Below are 17,599 nucleotides of genomic sequence, written 5' to 3'. Positions count from 1 at the left end.
AAGCAATTCATCACCCCTCTGAATCCCTGCCCTCCTCCAGGGTCCAGGGTTCAGAACCTGAACGTCAAGAGTTCCGACAACGAAAATATTTGCGCTTGTCCGAAAGCATAGGCAACAATTTATGGTTAGGGATATGGCACCACGCAACTGAAGGAGGAAGTTATTGTAAATGGAGAGAATCAACATGATAAAAGCATCATAATCAACATCGTTATGTTAAAATGTCCATAGAATCCTTTGAATCCTACCTCATTTTGTGAACTGTAATCGAGATATGAATGCCTTGCATTGATAGATATCCTGATCGGCCTAGACCAGCAAGAGATACCAGCAGTAAAAAAAATATCCTCATGAACAGAAACCATAAATGTTGTGAATAGCGGAGATAATGAAATCACAGAAATTTTTAACAATTTGTTCTTTAGAACGATTTTTCAGCTTGAATATTGCGATTGTTCATTCAATTCTGAATTTTGGCTACTGCCATTTCACTCTGCACATCGCGTACACTGTAAAGACTCATGCTTCTGCAACTCATGTTCATGAAAGAATAAACTGTATATAATATTTATTTTATCTTACCCGCTGCGCAAAAAACTTAACGAACATTATGGAAATCTCAAATTTATTCTACAACTGAAGGTGTTAATTGATAATTATTTTTATCAGAATTATGCATGCATATGTTATCCACTCTCAACGGTTTTCTTCAATACAGATGTTTTTTCAAAGCAGGAATAAAAAAAGATGATATTATCAGATTTTGAATGTATTGGCTCCATTCTAAAATCAGTTGTTCTCGATCAATTCTAGTGATCAATAGTTTTTCTTTCGTTTAATTTTCTACACTCGATCGCTATGCAACGCGAAACACGCAATTTGACCCAAGAGGAATGTGCCCAAGCGGTAGTTTTGCGAGAAGAAGGGTGGACATACACAAGAATTGCAGAAAGGTTTGGAGTTTCCCATACAAGTGTGTCCAGAATGTTGCAGCGATTCAGGGAGACAGATATGAATGTCCGAAGACTAGGACAGGGTAGACCACGGGAAACAACTGCCATTCAAGAACGTTACTTGAGAGTTTCTTCGTTGAGACAACGGTTTGGAACCGCTCACCTCCTTCAAATTCAGCTTGAGCAAACTCATGAGGTGCAAATTAGCACTCAGACAATAAGAAATCGCCCCAGAGAATATGATTTAAGGCCTCGTGTCGCGGCAAGAGGCCCAGCTCTTACCCCAGCCCATCGAAGGGCGCGTTTGTATTTTGCGAGAGAGCATATCCATTGGGAAGAGGCCGATTGGGAAAGAGTTCTCTTCACAGATGAGTCTAGATTCTGCCTCTACCATTGTGATCGACGTTCTCTTGTATACAGACGTCCACATGAAAGATATGCTCAGTGCAATTTCCTGAATACTGGTTTCGGGGGAGGATCGATTATGGTATGGGGTGGAATATCTTTGACTGCTCGCACAGACCTAGTGGTTGTTGATAATGGAGCTATGAATGCTGATAAGTATATAAGGAACATTCTTGAAGAGCATATAGTGTCATTTGCCCCATACATTGGTGAAAATTTCATTTTTATGGACGATAATGCCAGACCCCATCGTGCGCGCAACGTTCAGGAGTACCTTGAAGAGGTTGAAGTCTCTCGAATGGAATGGTCAGCAAGAAGTCCAGATCTCAATCCGATTGAGCAGGTTTCGGACAACCTCAATAGAAGGCTGAGAAGTTCAGAAAATCATCCAGCTACTCTTAATGACTTAGGAATCCAACTCGGAGAAATCTGGGAAGGATTAGATCAGAACATTTTAAGATCACTCATTTTGAGTATGAACCGTCGTTGCCGAGCTGTAATTAACGCAAGGGGTGGAAATACCAATTATTGAATTACTTATCAGCATTTCAGTATTTTGAAAATTGTTCATTTCTCTTCATTCACATAAGATTCGGTGAAATCCTGAATTTTTCTTCCATTTAATGTGTCTTGTTTCGTTCAAAACCTTCCCGAGAGAACATAAAAAATAAGTTATAAAGTCAATGTAGAGTTAACTTTCATTAAAATTGAGATTTTCAAAATGTGCGTTTATTTCTTTTTGCGCAGTGTATTATGTATAAGTACCCATATATTTATAAATCAAATTTGTTTGACGTTATATTATTTATTGAACAAATGCACATGAGCTGAAAAAACTCTTTGAAAGAAATATAAACCCAAAATAGTTTGCATCTGTTTATTGGCTCAAATATGTTCGTTTTTACTGAATAGAAAATTGATTCCTTCAATAGCACCATTTCAGATATGATGGATTTAACAGAATGGCAAATGCGCAGGTAATATCTATCATCAAATTTACATATATTCACTTTTGGGTTGAAAATCTTATGCGACTGTCAAAAGCTTCCTACTGGCAGCTCGATGCCGTTGTACATGAATAATAGCAAGCGTTGTAAAAAGCAAGCTTGCAGCAAGGTGAGATTTTGGACTGCGTTTAAGCTGGATGAGAAGGGAATAATGGTTCGTGCCAAGAATTCTTTATTTTGTTGAGATGTTCTTCCCAGGGACGGAGTTTGTCTTCCCTTCATTGATTTTCTATGCTTCTACTTAAAAAAGATTGAAATGAAGGACTTAACGTATAATCTTACGAAGCAAATCATATACACAGATAGTTAATTATTCAAAATTTTCAACGAGGTTCTCAGTTCGCTATATGGAACCGATTTTCAACTTCATTTCTAGAGAAGAACGAATACACAGAGTGTTTACACCCTAGATGAACAACCGTCAAGGATTCATTTCTACAACTAACTTTCTTCTTTTCTAGTTGTCGTATAACATTTTTTCGTAAACCGCTAGAACTCCCGTTCCTTCGCAGTTCAAAATTTTCACGTTGTTTTTGACCTTGCACGATTAAAAAGGTCATAACTTCCTTAATTATACACAATAGTGAAATTTGAAATCACCGTTATAAAAAGTATTATCTTATCTTTTAGAGGAGCTGCACAACGCTGAAAATAATTCGGCATCTACTTATAATAGCGAAACAACCAAAAATTTTTCGTGTTGAACTCAAAATAATAATAGTAATGATAATAAGGAAAACAAAAGGACATGATTAGAAAACTCGAAGTATTTTCTCCTTTCGCACTAATTTTGTCGAATTGGAAGCATTTGAATGCAGTCAAACTCTTCAAAAATTCCACTAAAGCTGATGTTAGAGCCTTTCGCATTTCTTTAGCGAAATATTTTGAGTATTCAAACTGAAATATCTGATTAAATGCTGCTTTATATCCTGTAATAATCGCATAAGCCGATGAATCGATCAGAATACTACCAACCCATGATATATTCTGTGGCAGAATCTGAGCACTTAACTTTTCAGCGAGTTAGGATAACAAATGTATGGTCCTCTCATAATGTCACACTACGTCACCTACTGTTCTGCGTTCAACGATCAATCACATCACGAAGTGTATTTAATCATTCAACAATATTTGATTTTCATTGGATTCAATTAAGACCGGGATGGAGTCAATGACAACCAGTATGAGCAATCAATCACAATCAAGCAGGTACTTCATAAACCGCATATTGCCATGTTACATATTCGATCCAACGAGACGTTCACGAATACTAATTTGTTCTTGTTCATCCATGACAAAAGCTATAGATCATTTCTCTTTATCACATTCTTGGATTATGTTGGTATACAGGGTGCCCCAGGATTAGTGGAAATTAATTTAGATGTAATTAATTTCTAAGTTGCTTCAAAGAGGACGACTAAATTATGAATTTATGCAATTTTCTTAAAGTGAGAATAAGATAAAGAAATTTGTGAAGGTATTCTTCAAATAGAGATACACCTTAAACTCATTTTCTCACTTATCCACTATAGCATCCAAATCTCCAAATAAAATCGTCTTTCTTTTTTTTACCGGTAGATTCGGGTGACTTGGACAGTCCTGTAACTTGGGATAATTACCCCCTTTGCAGATTTCTTTGTTTCTCACCATTTATGAGTGAAGGGACAAACTTATGAGATTGAGTATCGTCTTTCCGGTTAGTTAAACAATTATTTAATGTTGTGCTTGCCGTGACCAGAGCGTTTGAATTGACAGGACAGATTAACTAATTCAGGAGAGTAAAAACGCGTTTTTTTTATGGACCTTATACTTTCTAGTGTCCTCTACATGTGTTTCACTTTGTGTATCTGTATTTTTTTTCTGGATACGTGGGATATTAGATATGTCATGAAACAAGGTTGTTTACAAATCAAACGGCAACACGGATCTCATTCATTTACTTTGTTGTTTCATAGGGTGACTTGGGACAATGCCGAATAGATACAAGCGGCGCATTGGCAGCAGGAAATATGCTGATTTTCTGCAGGATATTATTATTTAAGTTATTTCCACAAAGAAATTACCAAAGAATGAAAGAAATTAATGTTCCATTGCTTTGTTTAGTTTTGTTACATTTGAGTTGCAATAGATTTACTTTCGCTTTAATAGGGGCTTATAATTTAATTTCCTTACCGAATTTTAACTATATACTCACAAATTCTAATTTTTCGTAACTATACATCGTCCTAAGTCACATATTTCATTTGAGGGTTGAGAAATCAATGGGTTTTAACTTGTGTCCCAAGCCTCCCAAATCGGTGGGTGACTTGGGACAAGTATATTTTATTTTTTTCAAAATTTATATCCGAATTCTGAAGCATGTTATATATCCTATTCAATAGTCTGAGTCCTAGACCATATTCGAACCTGTTTTTCAGATAAAAATGGGTCACCGTTTTGAAAATATGACAAGTTGAATTCAACAATCGTCACAAGTCACCCGAATCTACGGTAATCAAAATATTCGAAGCATAAATGGAAAGTGAAGTTGCAAAATTAAAGAAGGAAAAACAATTTCACCCTTCTGTAGCTATGGGAAATGAGTAAAAATTAAAGTTCTTGGTGCATCTGTATTTGTACAATACAACTACAGAAGACAATTTAACATTCGTTAGACGCTGTAAAATATACCTTCTCACTTGTCTATATTTCTTAGTTCACGAATTTTTTTCATTATAGTTGATAGAAAATGATAGAACAGCTCCTCATAAAAAATTCTACGTTTCTATATGATTCAAATTATCATTCATTCGTAATTAGTAATTCATCAAGAATGTTCCTTTTTTTTATTCTCATATTCTCCCCTTGGCTCTAACTGAAAGATCCACCTCATATGACTACGAGTTTTCACAGATATTTCAGTTCTTCATCCAATCCCTTGATTGTTTGTTCACGAAACTGGAGAGCGAAAAGCTCGCAATACAGTTGGAAACAAATCTTACATCCCCAAAACTTAGTCTTATCTGAAGGTAATGTGATATTCTCCTCATCTCCTTTGCATCCCACTCTACAATCTTCGCTCAAGTATTCGTAAAATATTGTGTCGTCTGAGAAATCAGTATTCCTTCAAAGAGAATGTGTAATATTGATCCAATATCTATTATGATGGCTTCCTTAGAAAAATCGATAATGGAAAATAACTTGCATCTAAAGCCCTAAGGACCATATATTTATTAGAACAGTTTTTGACCCTTAGGTGAATTCGAAGTTCCATATTTTTCAAGAAATCATGTTAGAATGTCCGCAGTTAAGTAATTTATGTTTTGGTTTAGGATTAAAAATTCTCGGATATTTTCTGAACCTAACGGTATCATTTATCCGGTCGTTTCAGGTAAAATCCTGACGGTAAAAAGCTGTGGTGTGAAAGGAGTCGTAGTCATTATTCCCGAAATTAGCTTCAAATTAAATAAAAAGCAATTTGAAGGCTTGAAATCGCTTTTGTTCCTTCTAAATTGCACAAGGATTGTTTACAAGACGAATCAATCGAATAATTCCAAAGACAATAGTCTTAGATATCGATTTCATGTACCTGGAAGTTTCAAACAAGTTCCGAGACAAAGGAGAAACTAGATCTCGAGTACTTCCCTGTATAACACAAGAGGGGGCACCACGTCACCCCGACTAACTTCCTACGTGCCCAGCCTCCCTGATACGGCCCGATACCGACGTGGTATGTTATCCCGTAGCTCGAGGTCTTCTCCCAGCATCTCTCGCATTGTCAGTCACCTCCCCCGTTTTATTCGATTTCACTTTACAAGATCATCCCGTGTTCGTTGAAAATCTGATGTCTTACTATGGACCAACCCACCCTCTCAATTCCGCCGGGGATCGCAGTTTGTACGTTCGGAAAGGATAAATAGGCAATTTCCATTACCTTATCTGCTTCCTAGTCCCTTATGTGGAACACTAATACGGTTTTTTCCTGGGAAGATGAATGTTTTGTGTTCGGTTATCTTCCAGGACGCTCTGATATGATATTGGGGAAAGGACACTCTTGAGAGACGTTTGATGTAATAGATTCCTATTAAGGGTCCGTTCGCTCTACGGCAAGGGTTCCATTTTTGCAGATAATGTTTGTCCCTTCAATAACATTCAAAGATATTAGTATGAATATTGAAATTCCGACATGATGAATTCCGGACAAACACTGCGCAAAAAAATTAACGCACATTCTGAAAATCTCAATTTTAATGAAAGTTAACTCTACATTGACTTTATAACTTATTTTTTATGTTCTCTCGGGAAGGTTTTGAACGAAAAAAGACACATTAAACGGAAGAAAAATTCAGGATTTCACCGAATCTTATGTGAAAGAAGAGAAATGAACAATTTTCAAAATACTGAAATGCTGATAAGTGATTTAATACTTGTTATTTCCACCCCTTGCGTTAATTACAGCTCGGCAACGACGGTTCATACTCAAAATGAGTGATCTTAAAATGTTCTCATCTAATCCTTCCCAGATTTCTCCGAGTTGGATTCCTAAGTCATTAAGAGTGGCTGGATGATTTTCTGAACTTCTCAGCCTTCTATTGAAGTTGTCTCAAACCTGCTCAATCGGATTGAGATCTGGACTTCTTGCTAGCCATTCCATTTGAGAGACTTCAACCTCTCCAAGGTACTCCTGAACGATGCGCGCACGATGGGGTCTGGCATTATCGTCCATAAAAATGAAATTTTCACCAATGTATGGGGCAAATGGAACTACATGCTCTTCAAGAATGTTTCTTATATACTTTTCAGCATTCATAGCTCTATTATCAACGACCACTAGGTCTGTGCGAGCAGTCAAAGATATTCCACCCCATACCATAATTGATCCTCCCCCGAAACCAGTAGTATTCAGGAAATTGCAGTGAGCATATATTTCATGTGGACGTCTGTATACAAGGGAACGTCGATCACAATGGTAGAGGCAGAATCTAGACTCATCTGTGAAGAGAACTCTTTCCCAATCGGTCTCTTCCCAATGGATATGCTTTCTCGCAAAATCCAAACGCGCCCTTCGATGGGCTGGGGTAAGAGCTGGGCCTCTTGGCGCGACACGAGGCCTTAAATCATATTCTCTGAGGCGATTTCTTATTGTCTGAGTGCTAATTTGCACCTCATGAGTTTGCTCAAGCTGAATTTGAAGGAGGCGAGCGGTTGCAAACCGTTGTCTCAACGAAGAAACTCTCAAGTAACGTTCATGAATGGCAGTTGTTACCCGTGGTCTACCCTGTCCTGGTCTTCGGACATTCATACCTGTCTCCCTGAATCGCTGGAACATTCTGGACACACTTGTATGGGAAACTCCAAACTTTTCTGCAATTCTTGTGTATGTCCACACTTCTTCTCGCAAAACTACCGCTTGGGCACATTCCTCTTGGGTCAAATTGCGTGTTTCGCGTTGCATAGCGATCGAGTGTAGAAAATCAAACGAAAGGAAAACTATTGATCACTAGAATTGATCGAGAACAACTGATTTTAGAATGGAGCCAATACATTCAAAATCTGATAATATCATCTTTTTTTATTCCTGCTGGGAAAAAACATCTGTATTGAAGAAAACCGTTGAAAGTGGATAACATATGCATGCATAATTCTGATAAAAATAATTATCATTGAAAACACCTTCAGTTGTAGAATAAATTTGAGATTTCCTTAATGTGCGTTAATTTTTTTGCGCAGTGTATTTCAAATTCTTGAAATCGAAATCGTGAAGGCGAATATCACGAAAACATCGTAACCAAAAAAATCGCGGAATTTTCATAAGTGCAATTGCCGACAAAATAGTGAAGATGACCCAGCAATCTACTCAATATAAAGAAAAATTGTAAGGTCCCCACTATTGGTGGAATCTAAGCCAAAAATTCTGAAAATTTCTACTCAATTACATCAGTATCCTATAGACCAAGCAGAAAAAATATACTGCGCCAATTACGTATAAACCAAGCTTCAGAGGACTGGAAAGAAATCCAATATGAGTGGACAAATGTATACAACATTTCAAGAAAAAAAGTGATATCTGAAAATGGCATATTTTCATAGCAACGCAATGTATTCGAAAAGTGGTAATGATATCACAAAGTTTTGACCTAACAATATACCAGAATCAAAAAGAACTTTGGAAGGCCCTCTACTCTTCCCAAAGTCTTGTACTGAAAAGAGAGATTCGAAAATACCCTGAGTAATAGTTGGGGAGCCCATGAGGAAAATTTGGGATTTACTCGAGCATGTCAGATTAATATAAGGGGAGATACCTTGCACCCTGTAGAGTAACTTTATAAAAAATTAGACTTGTATATAGGGGGAATTGTCTAGGACAGACTGTCAGAATAGTAAAAAACAAGATCATTATACTTACTCAAGCTTGTCAGATTAAGAAAAATGTGTTTAATTACATGTAAAAAAGTATAGGTACATTCTCTTAATCTGACAATTCTAGCGTGACGACAATATGTGGGCGGCAACTTGCAAAAAAAGTCCCTTGCACATTCTAGAGCGAGGTGTCTTTTTTTCTTACACAAAAGGAGAATGCAAATTTACCGAAGGAGACCAAGAGAACAAAATTGAAAAAGATTAAAATAAGAACAGAAAGTTATTGAATAATCCAATAAAGTGTTATCCAATAGAGGATAAACACATAAATCCCAGCACGATAGTGTGCGAGAAGAAAAGCCACTAAGAGATGAACGGTCTAATGAACATACCTTCTAAAAATCTGAAACGCTAAAAAAAATCTTTTTTTACCATTTTTAACTCTTCCGTAGGGCCAGCCCCACCACGCAAACTGTCAGATAAACATGAATTTATTATCAGAGACACGAAGGGCATATACAGTATCTTAATCGGACACTCTCCAGCATGCACACCCGACGATTTTTTTTACATATTTGAAAGCCGTCAGACGCTTTCCCCACAGCTGACACTGCATATATCATTTTTTTTTGTATCATCTAATCTTTAAAATCACTAGCATCGTAGGTTCCAAACATAAGTGGCATATAGGCCAGGGATAGTGCTCTGCATCTCGGAGTGAATATTGAATATCATAATATAAAAAGTGATTTCGAAGTTTTAACTAGTCAAACTCAGATAATTTTTTAGCTACTCCACTTCATCTTCTTAGTAATTCATCTGTCCAGAACGTTTTTAGTATAAATAGTACAGCTAAATACGCTTGTCTTTCTCTCAATCGTCGGGATAAGTTCCACTGTGGTATGTTATGCCAACATGTCGTTCTTCGCATGAAAAGTTTGAAGAGCAAAATTTTCGAAGAAAATTGTTAGAATTTCTAGTAATAGGCGATGAAAGTTTTCATTATTCCGCAAATACGGTAGGCAAACTTCGAGTTTCACGAAATATTGGGATACACATTCAACTCGTCGGTAAGCCAACCCCATTTCCGAGTCCTAATGAGTTGTTCGCCAAATATATAGCCGGAGGTGGAGGTATATTTTGCAACAACAAATAAGCCCTCATCGTTGGCATTTCGGTGCATTTCACGAGCAGTCAATTCAATGACCATTCCATTTGTCTCGCCCCAAATAGCAGACTCGGCCTGTTGAAGCGATATATTTCAATGGGGGGTTTCATCCATCCCGGGGTAGACTTCGAACAGTGGGCGAAGGCCGATTAATCTATCCCGTTATTCGGCAAATCGGTCTTCGCGTAATTAAGGCGTTTTTCCACGCGCTGATGCAGGTACGACGTTTCCCTCGTACGGTAACGTATAATCGCGTCCTCGATTGTAATGAGATCTTCCACTACGCCCCATTGTTCGCCTCTTTTCGTCCTCATTTGTGTCGAGTCAAATCAGAACGGTAATGAAGTCGGTTGGAATGGCAAAATTTGTGGATGTGGAGTACGTGGAGCGGCCGCATCACGTGCGGATAGAAGGAGTGAGGAAAATTGGTTTTGCTGATTGCTCTGTCTCGACAATTTTCACGAGTCTACCTGGCGGAGCTTGCTTGAATGCAGATCCATCACATACCTCACATGTTATGGAATATTCAGTGAACAGGTCATTAGATCGCATTTGAACTATTTCTATGTGTTCTAAGATGCTGTGTCTTTTATTTTTAATTATCTTTTATTTTTAATAATAAACCCTAGAATTCACAAGTTTGGCCGACATGCATAATAGAGATAAATCGTTCTTGGGAACTCCTAAAATCAATCTGTCAACATAAGTACAATATATATGGTTCCCTACAGTTTCACAAAAGTGGTTCACTAGTTTCAATGGCTTATTCCTTCAGAAAAAATAAGAAATAAGAAATTCATATGATAGCCTCGAGGACTATCCGAATAGCTGTGATAACAGCTTTAATGGAGGGCACAATAGACCTTAAGTTCAAAGTGAAGTGTAACCCCCTCACCTAACTATAAACAAACTATAAACCGAATATGCTATGACAAAAACCATCTAAAATTGGCATGATAAGTAACTAAAAAACCTCTCTTCGAAAAATTAATTAATTTTACAGTTCCAACTGGTTTTCGAAAGTAAATGGTACAAATGAGACAATTTCTGACCACTTTATTCTCATTTTAACTTTCGATTCTCCGACAATTGCAATCTGTTGCACATTATATCTACCCATATTTTCTGGGTACTCAATCCATATACAAATGAAATCGCAGTTTCATTCTGTTCGGAATTACCCTTCAAAACTTGAGCGCCTTATTCAGACTTTCAACATTGCATAACCTACTTGACGGCAAATTATTTATTGAACCATAAACAAAATGGATGTATTACCCCAATTTCTGTAATGAATTTTTTCAGGATAATTTTAAATAAAATTGCAGAGATAAATATAAAACTTTGATTGCATTTATGAGTTCGAATTGCATTCAAAAAATATGAGTCACAAACACTGAAAAATAGTTGAATACATAAAACTAAAAATGATATACTTTAAATGAAATAACAAATTCAGTCTTCACATTTCCTACGTGTAATTGAATATTCAACATTATTCAACTTTTTCTAAAATCTTCTCTACACGATCTATGTGTGAGTCTGACATCACAAAGGTGCAGACAACAATCAATATTGATGTTATCTACGTGATTGTTGTAACCTTTATGTATATTTCACAAAAACACAATCGATCATAAATGAACTATCGAAAGCTATCAAAATCTGAGTAATGGATAATATTAAAAACACAAGACAATAATAAAAATATGACCGTATCCTGCATATCTAACTCATATACCTCAAATCCTAACAGCAAAATTTTTGATAAAAAAAGTAACTCCTCAGTAAGACACAAATGTTAGAAAACTGTTATATTTGAGCGTTATGTGTGCTCTTTTTAGATCAATCACATTCCCCTATTTTGTTGTCCAAACAAATCATCATTGAAATCAAACAAAACTTTAAATTGTTCCATAATTGATTCAATTTACTAGGAATATTGAAATGGAAAATGGAGACGATTTTTCTTTCTCCTAATTTTTCCTTTTTTTTTATGCTAAAATTAGTGGGAAAAAATAAAGTTTCTCTCTGGTTTCATTGAATATTTCTCTCCGTTCAACTTTCTCTATATTTTCGTAGTTATTCGTAAGTCTTCTTACATCCGCTAACAAAGAAACGAGGAAAAATGATTTTCATATGACTTACTCTGACTTTTTATCATATTGCACCTTTTTCTTCTCTGATCATATTTCAGGTTGAAAATGTCTGAAATATTTCACTCAACGCTGACTCGCTACTTCTGACCATAAAATAGAATTTGCTTGGTATCTTACACTTTTAACTCGTTCAACATATTATTATATGTATCATAGATGCTGATGTTTGTCGAATCAACTCATTGCTTTATTTTCCAGGTTGCTTGGGTCAGGGTGGACACACAAACTATCCTCTCCATACACCATAATGTGATCACACAAAATCCGAGAATTTCATTGAGCTTCAACGATCACCGATCCTGGTATCTTCATATAAAGAACGTCCAAGAAGCAGATAGGGGATGGTATATGTGCCAAGTAAATACGGATCCAATGAGGAGCAGACAAGGGTACTTACAAGTCGTTGGTTAGTAGCTACTTTTTTCAGGAATTATGTTATCAATTTGGCGAAGATCTCTTTCGCAAATATACCGCCTACAAAGCCTACCTAGCATATATATAGAAAATTCGCCTCTGCTGATAATAGTGGCTATATAAAATTATAGAATCGTTAAAACAACAATTTTGATGATATTCACCTCTGCTCAAAAAATAAATAATGGATAAAAAGAGTTTATGAAAATTACCCGAATATTTTCACCACCTGTACCTGTTCTTCGATGAATCATTAACAAGATAAAAGAATACTTCGTGGACAGGGGAAATTGTGCGGTTTGTAGCAACAAAAGGGATTGAATTGAACATCATCATTATCTTTCCATTTACCCAATGAGCTATGATGATGATTATATTCTTTCATATTATTTCGTGATGTGGCTACACTGGTACAGGTTGAAAGCATTCGTGTTTATTTTCTCATTTAACAAACGAAACCTTTTCTTCACAATAGAGAATATTGAAGATAGCTTCTGATTGGGTGATCTAATGATATTTGTAAGGTATATATTTGACTCTGGAAAAAATACTGCACGATGTACTCTTCGCGCATTGGGGTTCGTTTTATTCTTTCATTTCTTATTCAACGAAATTTTAACTAGTCTCCCAACACTTCTTCTTCAAAAATTTCCACACTGTAAACGTTACTTCTCTGAAAAAAAAATGAATGTTGGAATAGGAAAAATTGTTATTTGTTATCTTCGCAAATTATTAAATACAACAGTAACCACAATCAGCTAAGAGGACTCCTATGCTGCTTTATCTGAAAAGACAAACATTTCCATCCCTATATCCCTAGTTTCAATGCATTACGTTTGCGAGCTTGAAGAAGCTGAGTTCCAGGACTACACAGTAATCTCCGGACCGTTTCCATCTTTCTTTTATTGCAGCAGGATATCACATTGTTAAGGCAACTAAGGCTGTAGTGATAAATGATATGGACCAGTGCAAATATGGATGGCGAGGTTGTGCCATGAGTTATTTCTTTCATTATAGCACTAGATTTCCGCGAGAAAGTTTAATCTGGGGAGTCACAAATCCCCTTCATGGGGTATTAAATGAAAGTAGCACACAATGGGGCCTTTTCTATGGTTTTCGATTCAAAAAATCTAAAATTTAAACTTAAGATCGATAGACAAATTATTTGATTTTTGTGTTATTCATATACATCAAGGGGTGTGGTATTCAATACCAATGAATAGGTACACATTAACTCTTCATCCAGTAATATAATATAATACGAAATATGATTATGTCATCATATAAATCGATTGAAAACAATGCTTCCATATCTAAGTATAAATGAAAACTCAATCCACTTTCCAGTTATGATCGTACAAGTTTCATACATCCCTTCGCTTCTCTACATGATTCTAATTCGATTTTCAGTTCCTCCAAGTATCATCGACCGAGAAACGAGTGGCGATATGGTAGTCCTGGAGTCAACTAACGTGAGTCTGACCTGCAAAGCGACAGGATATCCTGATCCTTATGTTATGTGGAGGAGAGAAGACGGTGACGATATCAGATATAACGGGGAGAATGGTGAGTTGTTTTATTGGGTTTTATGGACCCTCTCTGTTGCCATTCCCTGAGAGTTCTCTCAGTCTTACAGCTCCAATTGTTTCGCGGATCAATTACAGAGCTGGTTCCATTCAATCTTCGACATTATAGAAATTCGGGTATCTCTCGAATATTAATTCATGGGATCGCTCATTCCAATGGATCAGTCTCTGTGTTTATCGACAGAGAGGCTGCCATTATATGTACTTTCATTTTGTGTATCTTTTTACACGAAGGAAAGTTTATCGTGAAATGAACTCTCTTCTTTATTCGAGATGGTCTTCTCGTTTAATGATTTGAGGGAATTGAACAATTGTTTCTCATTTTCAATAAGGAACGCATTAGTACATTCAATTTTTAGAATATTTCGCTTAGGATAAGTTTTACTGTCATTGAGTGGGTATATTATAGAAAAGCATAAAACGAAATGAAATAATTTCTCTTTTCCAAGCCATTGACATACATACACATATTATAAATGAAAATAGAGGAACAAAAGTCGATTTAAGAATTCAAATGAACGCAAGAACTGGAAACAATATCTTAATTGCATTTCATCTTCGCTGCAGCATGGATAGATAGATATTTTATTCAAATCAAATATTATTGTACAAATACAATAATATTGAAATTATTCAAACACAGGTACTTACAAACGGAAAAAACTCAAGACAATGAATATGGTTCTAACTTAATAATAAACTCATACAGAGTTCTCTTGAAAATTTCAACATCTTTTATTTCTTTTATTACTTAAGGAAGTGTATTCATTAATTTTATTCCAAAATAAAGAGGAAACCTCTCTCTTATTGTCAAGCTATGATAGGGATAAAAGAAAGGTTCTCATTTTATAATCGTTGAGTGACCATTTCTATAATCCTCAAAATAGTGAGGATGAAGAAACATGAAGACAAGAACTCCATAAATATATAAACCATATAGTGTCGGAAATTATGTTCTCTGAACTGACCCTTACATGGACTCCCTGTAACCTAAATTCAACAACGTTCTTAACATAGATTTCTGTCTCAAAAACACTAATTCAGAAGTGGAGCTTCCTCCACAAAAAATTATGCCATATCCTAGTAGAGATTGATAGTTGAAAGAATATACAATTTTCAAAGTATGTGAGTCCATTCTAGTTTTGAGAACACGCAGAACACAGAGTTTAGTCCTTTCACAAGATTGTCACTATGATAGTTCACCAAAAGTTGGAGATAACTATTTCTGAAAATTGTATAGGGGAGACTAGGGAGGATTGATACATGGGGAGGCTTGATACAGGCTTATATCCGCGGTCTGTAGCGGTTTTCAAAAGTATTATACTAGTGAACACCATTCTTTGGCAGAGGGCATTGCATCACGTTAATCTGTAAGGCTAACAGTAGTTTGTTTGTGAAATATTCAACAAAGAGTGTTTCGAGGTGAGAAATTGTAAGTTTTTACTCAAGTTTTTATGATCATGCATTAATTCTTCGGCATAAACAAACATTTCACTGGGAAATATGCATAAAACTACTCAATTTACAGTTTTATTCGGTTTTCAAAATATATGAGTATAAGATGAAAACATAAATCACTTTAAAAATTGCTTTCAGGGAGGTTTGAGACATTTCTCGTGGGGAGGCTTGATACATGTATCATCTTCAAAAAATATTCCGTAGCTAGTTGGATAGGCCTACATGAAGGCGTTTCCACCATCCAACATATCAAGGGGATTTTTAACACGTTGACGGACAGTTGCGTCTATAGCCGTCAAGTTCAAGTTCACTATGTGACATGACGGCAATAGCCGTCCAATACGAAACGGTCGTTTTTAGACACTGCGGCTGTAGCAGCACAAATGTATTGTCAATTTTCGAATTTCACTTGTTTCTACTGTCCGTCAACGTGTTAACAACTGGAATTTATCCGTACAATCCCCATGTATTTAAGTGACTAACCGACCATTTCCTGATTTTTCTACACCTATGGGTCCAAAGCAAGCCAGTATCTTTGCTGACCTACCTACTGAGCTAAATAATCCTAGTACATCGAGCAGCATACATAGCCGAGGCAGAACAAGAACCAAGAAAATCAAACAAAAGAGGTATACGAAAGAAAGAGGAGATCGGGGTATTTCGGACAATGAGGATGACATGGTTGAAGAATATGACTGAGAGGGCGAAGATATAGCCTATATATATTGCAATGGTTCATTTTCATCCTCTAGATCAAACGAATTCTAGATCAGGTGTCAGGTGTGCTCGCAATGGCGCGACGAAGAATTTGCTGGTGTTAGAAAATTCACAAAAATGTTTATATGTGACATTTGCAAGTGATGCCAATGGGACTTATATTTTCAATTGGTGTCTCATGCCTCCCAGTACATCGTATCAATCCTCCCATATGTGGGGAGGGTTGAGACAGTTTGCATGTTTTTGTGTTCAACGTTCTGTACAGAATAAGATGCTTATGTTTTGAGACTTCTATATTTATTTTGTTGAACGATTAATTGAAGAATTATATAATATAAGAAAAGTCCTGTTTCTTCATATAATTCAGTTTCCAAAATAAAAATTCCAAAAAACGTATCAACCCTCCCCAGTCTCCCCTATAGCTACTTTTACATTTCTATCGATTTTCGAAGTCATGAGGGAAGTGAGAGAGAAAAATAATTATGCATTTATTCTGCCTGTGGCATTTCTTTTTCTGAAATTGAGAAAATATTGTTGATTTTCATGGAAAGATATTTAAATCATTCCATTTATCCATTTTCGAGAGCTGAAAGTTTTAACTGAGCCTCAACATGCAATATGAGCATATTGAAGAAGATTTGATATTCATAAATATCCTATCTTTTCAGCTTAAGCACGCCAAACTTACAGAAGCGGTGCACATGTATATCTACTTCATCATTTAGTTATTCTCAGGATTTTATGGCTGACCTTATTAATTCCTCTTTATTCTTAACGGGAAGTAGTAGGTACATACGATTCGAGATCAAGACGATCGACATTGATTGCTTTACGGATGCTACCCCAAATACGAAAATGTGTCATATCTTTGATCAATAGCCTGAATAACCTACTGAGTCAGTTGAAAAGTAGAAACTACCCCGTTAGAGGTAATATTAGGAATATTGATAATTTTCAGTTATTTCTGAATTTCAGCGTAATTTTGGCATATATCGCTATGAAATCTATGCATTATATAAACAATTGAATCCCCGATGTCACCTTGTCGTTGTTTTTATCGAAATATGTAGAAAAACCGTCGAAAAATGATTGTGAAAACAAGTTTTATTGACACTAAAGTTCAAGTATTTTTTTCATAATGAAAAAACAACTAAATTGGAGAAAAAAGAAACTGGGTGACATCAAGACGTCCTTTGACTTCAATTCAAAAAAAAAATCAAGGCGTCAAGTAAGAAATTGAAAGCGTAAATTAGGAACTAGCGAATGCCGTTTTTTAATGGGGATTCTTGAGGTATTACTTCTCCTTAAGACTGTGCTTTAAAGAATCAAACATACGTGATGAAAACAACTTCAAGATTTTTGACCAGAGAAAAAGATTTCACCAACTTTCATT

General features: G+C 36.0%; 1 protein-coding gene across 2 annotated transcripts in view; it reads left to right on the top strand.

The window, feature by feature from the left end:
- LOC123315781 (lachesin-like) overlaps positions 1–17,599 on the top strand; it is a 116,604-nt gene that overhangs the window by 53,521 nt on the left and 45,484 nt on the right. For both annotated transcript variants that reach the window (XM_044901634.1, XM_044901633.1), the window contains exons 4-5: positions 12,230–12,437; positions 13,856–14,011. In XM_044901634.1, the coding sequence (XP_044757569.1) occupies positions 12,230–12,437; positions 13,856–14,011 (364 nt within the window). The remainder of the gene's footprint in view (positions 1–12,229; positions 12,438–13,855; positions 14,012–17,599) is intronic.

This window comes from Coccinella septempunctata, chromosome 6 (genome assembly GCF_907165205.1).
Source record: "Coccinella septempunctata chromosome 6, icCocSept1.1, whole genome shotgun sequence".
Lineage (NCBI taxonomy): Eukaryota > Metazoa > Arthropoda > Insecta > Coleoptera > Coccinellidae > Coccinella > Coccinella septempunctata.
The sequence above is the reverse complement of the archived record's forward strand: the minus strand, read 5'-3'. Positions and strand labels throughout refer to the sequence as shown.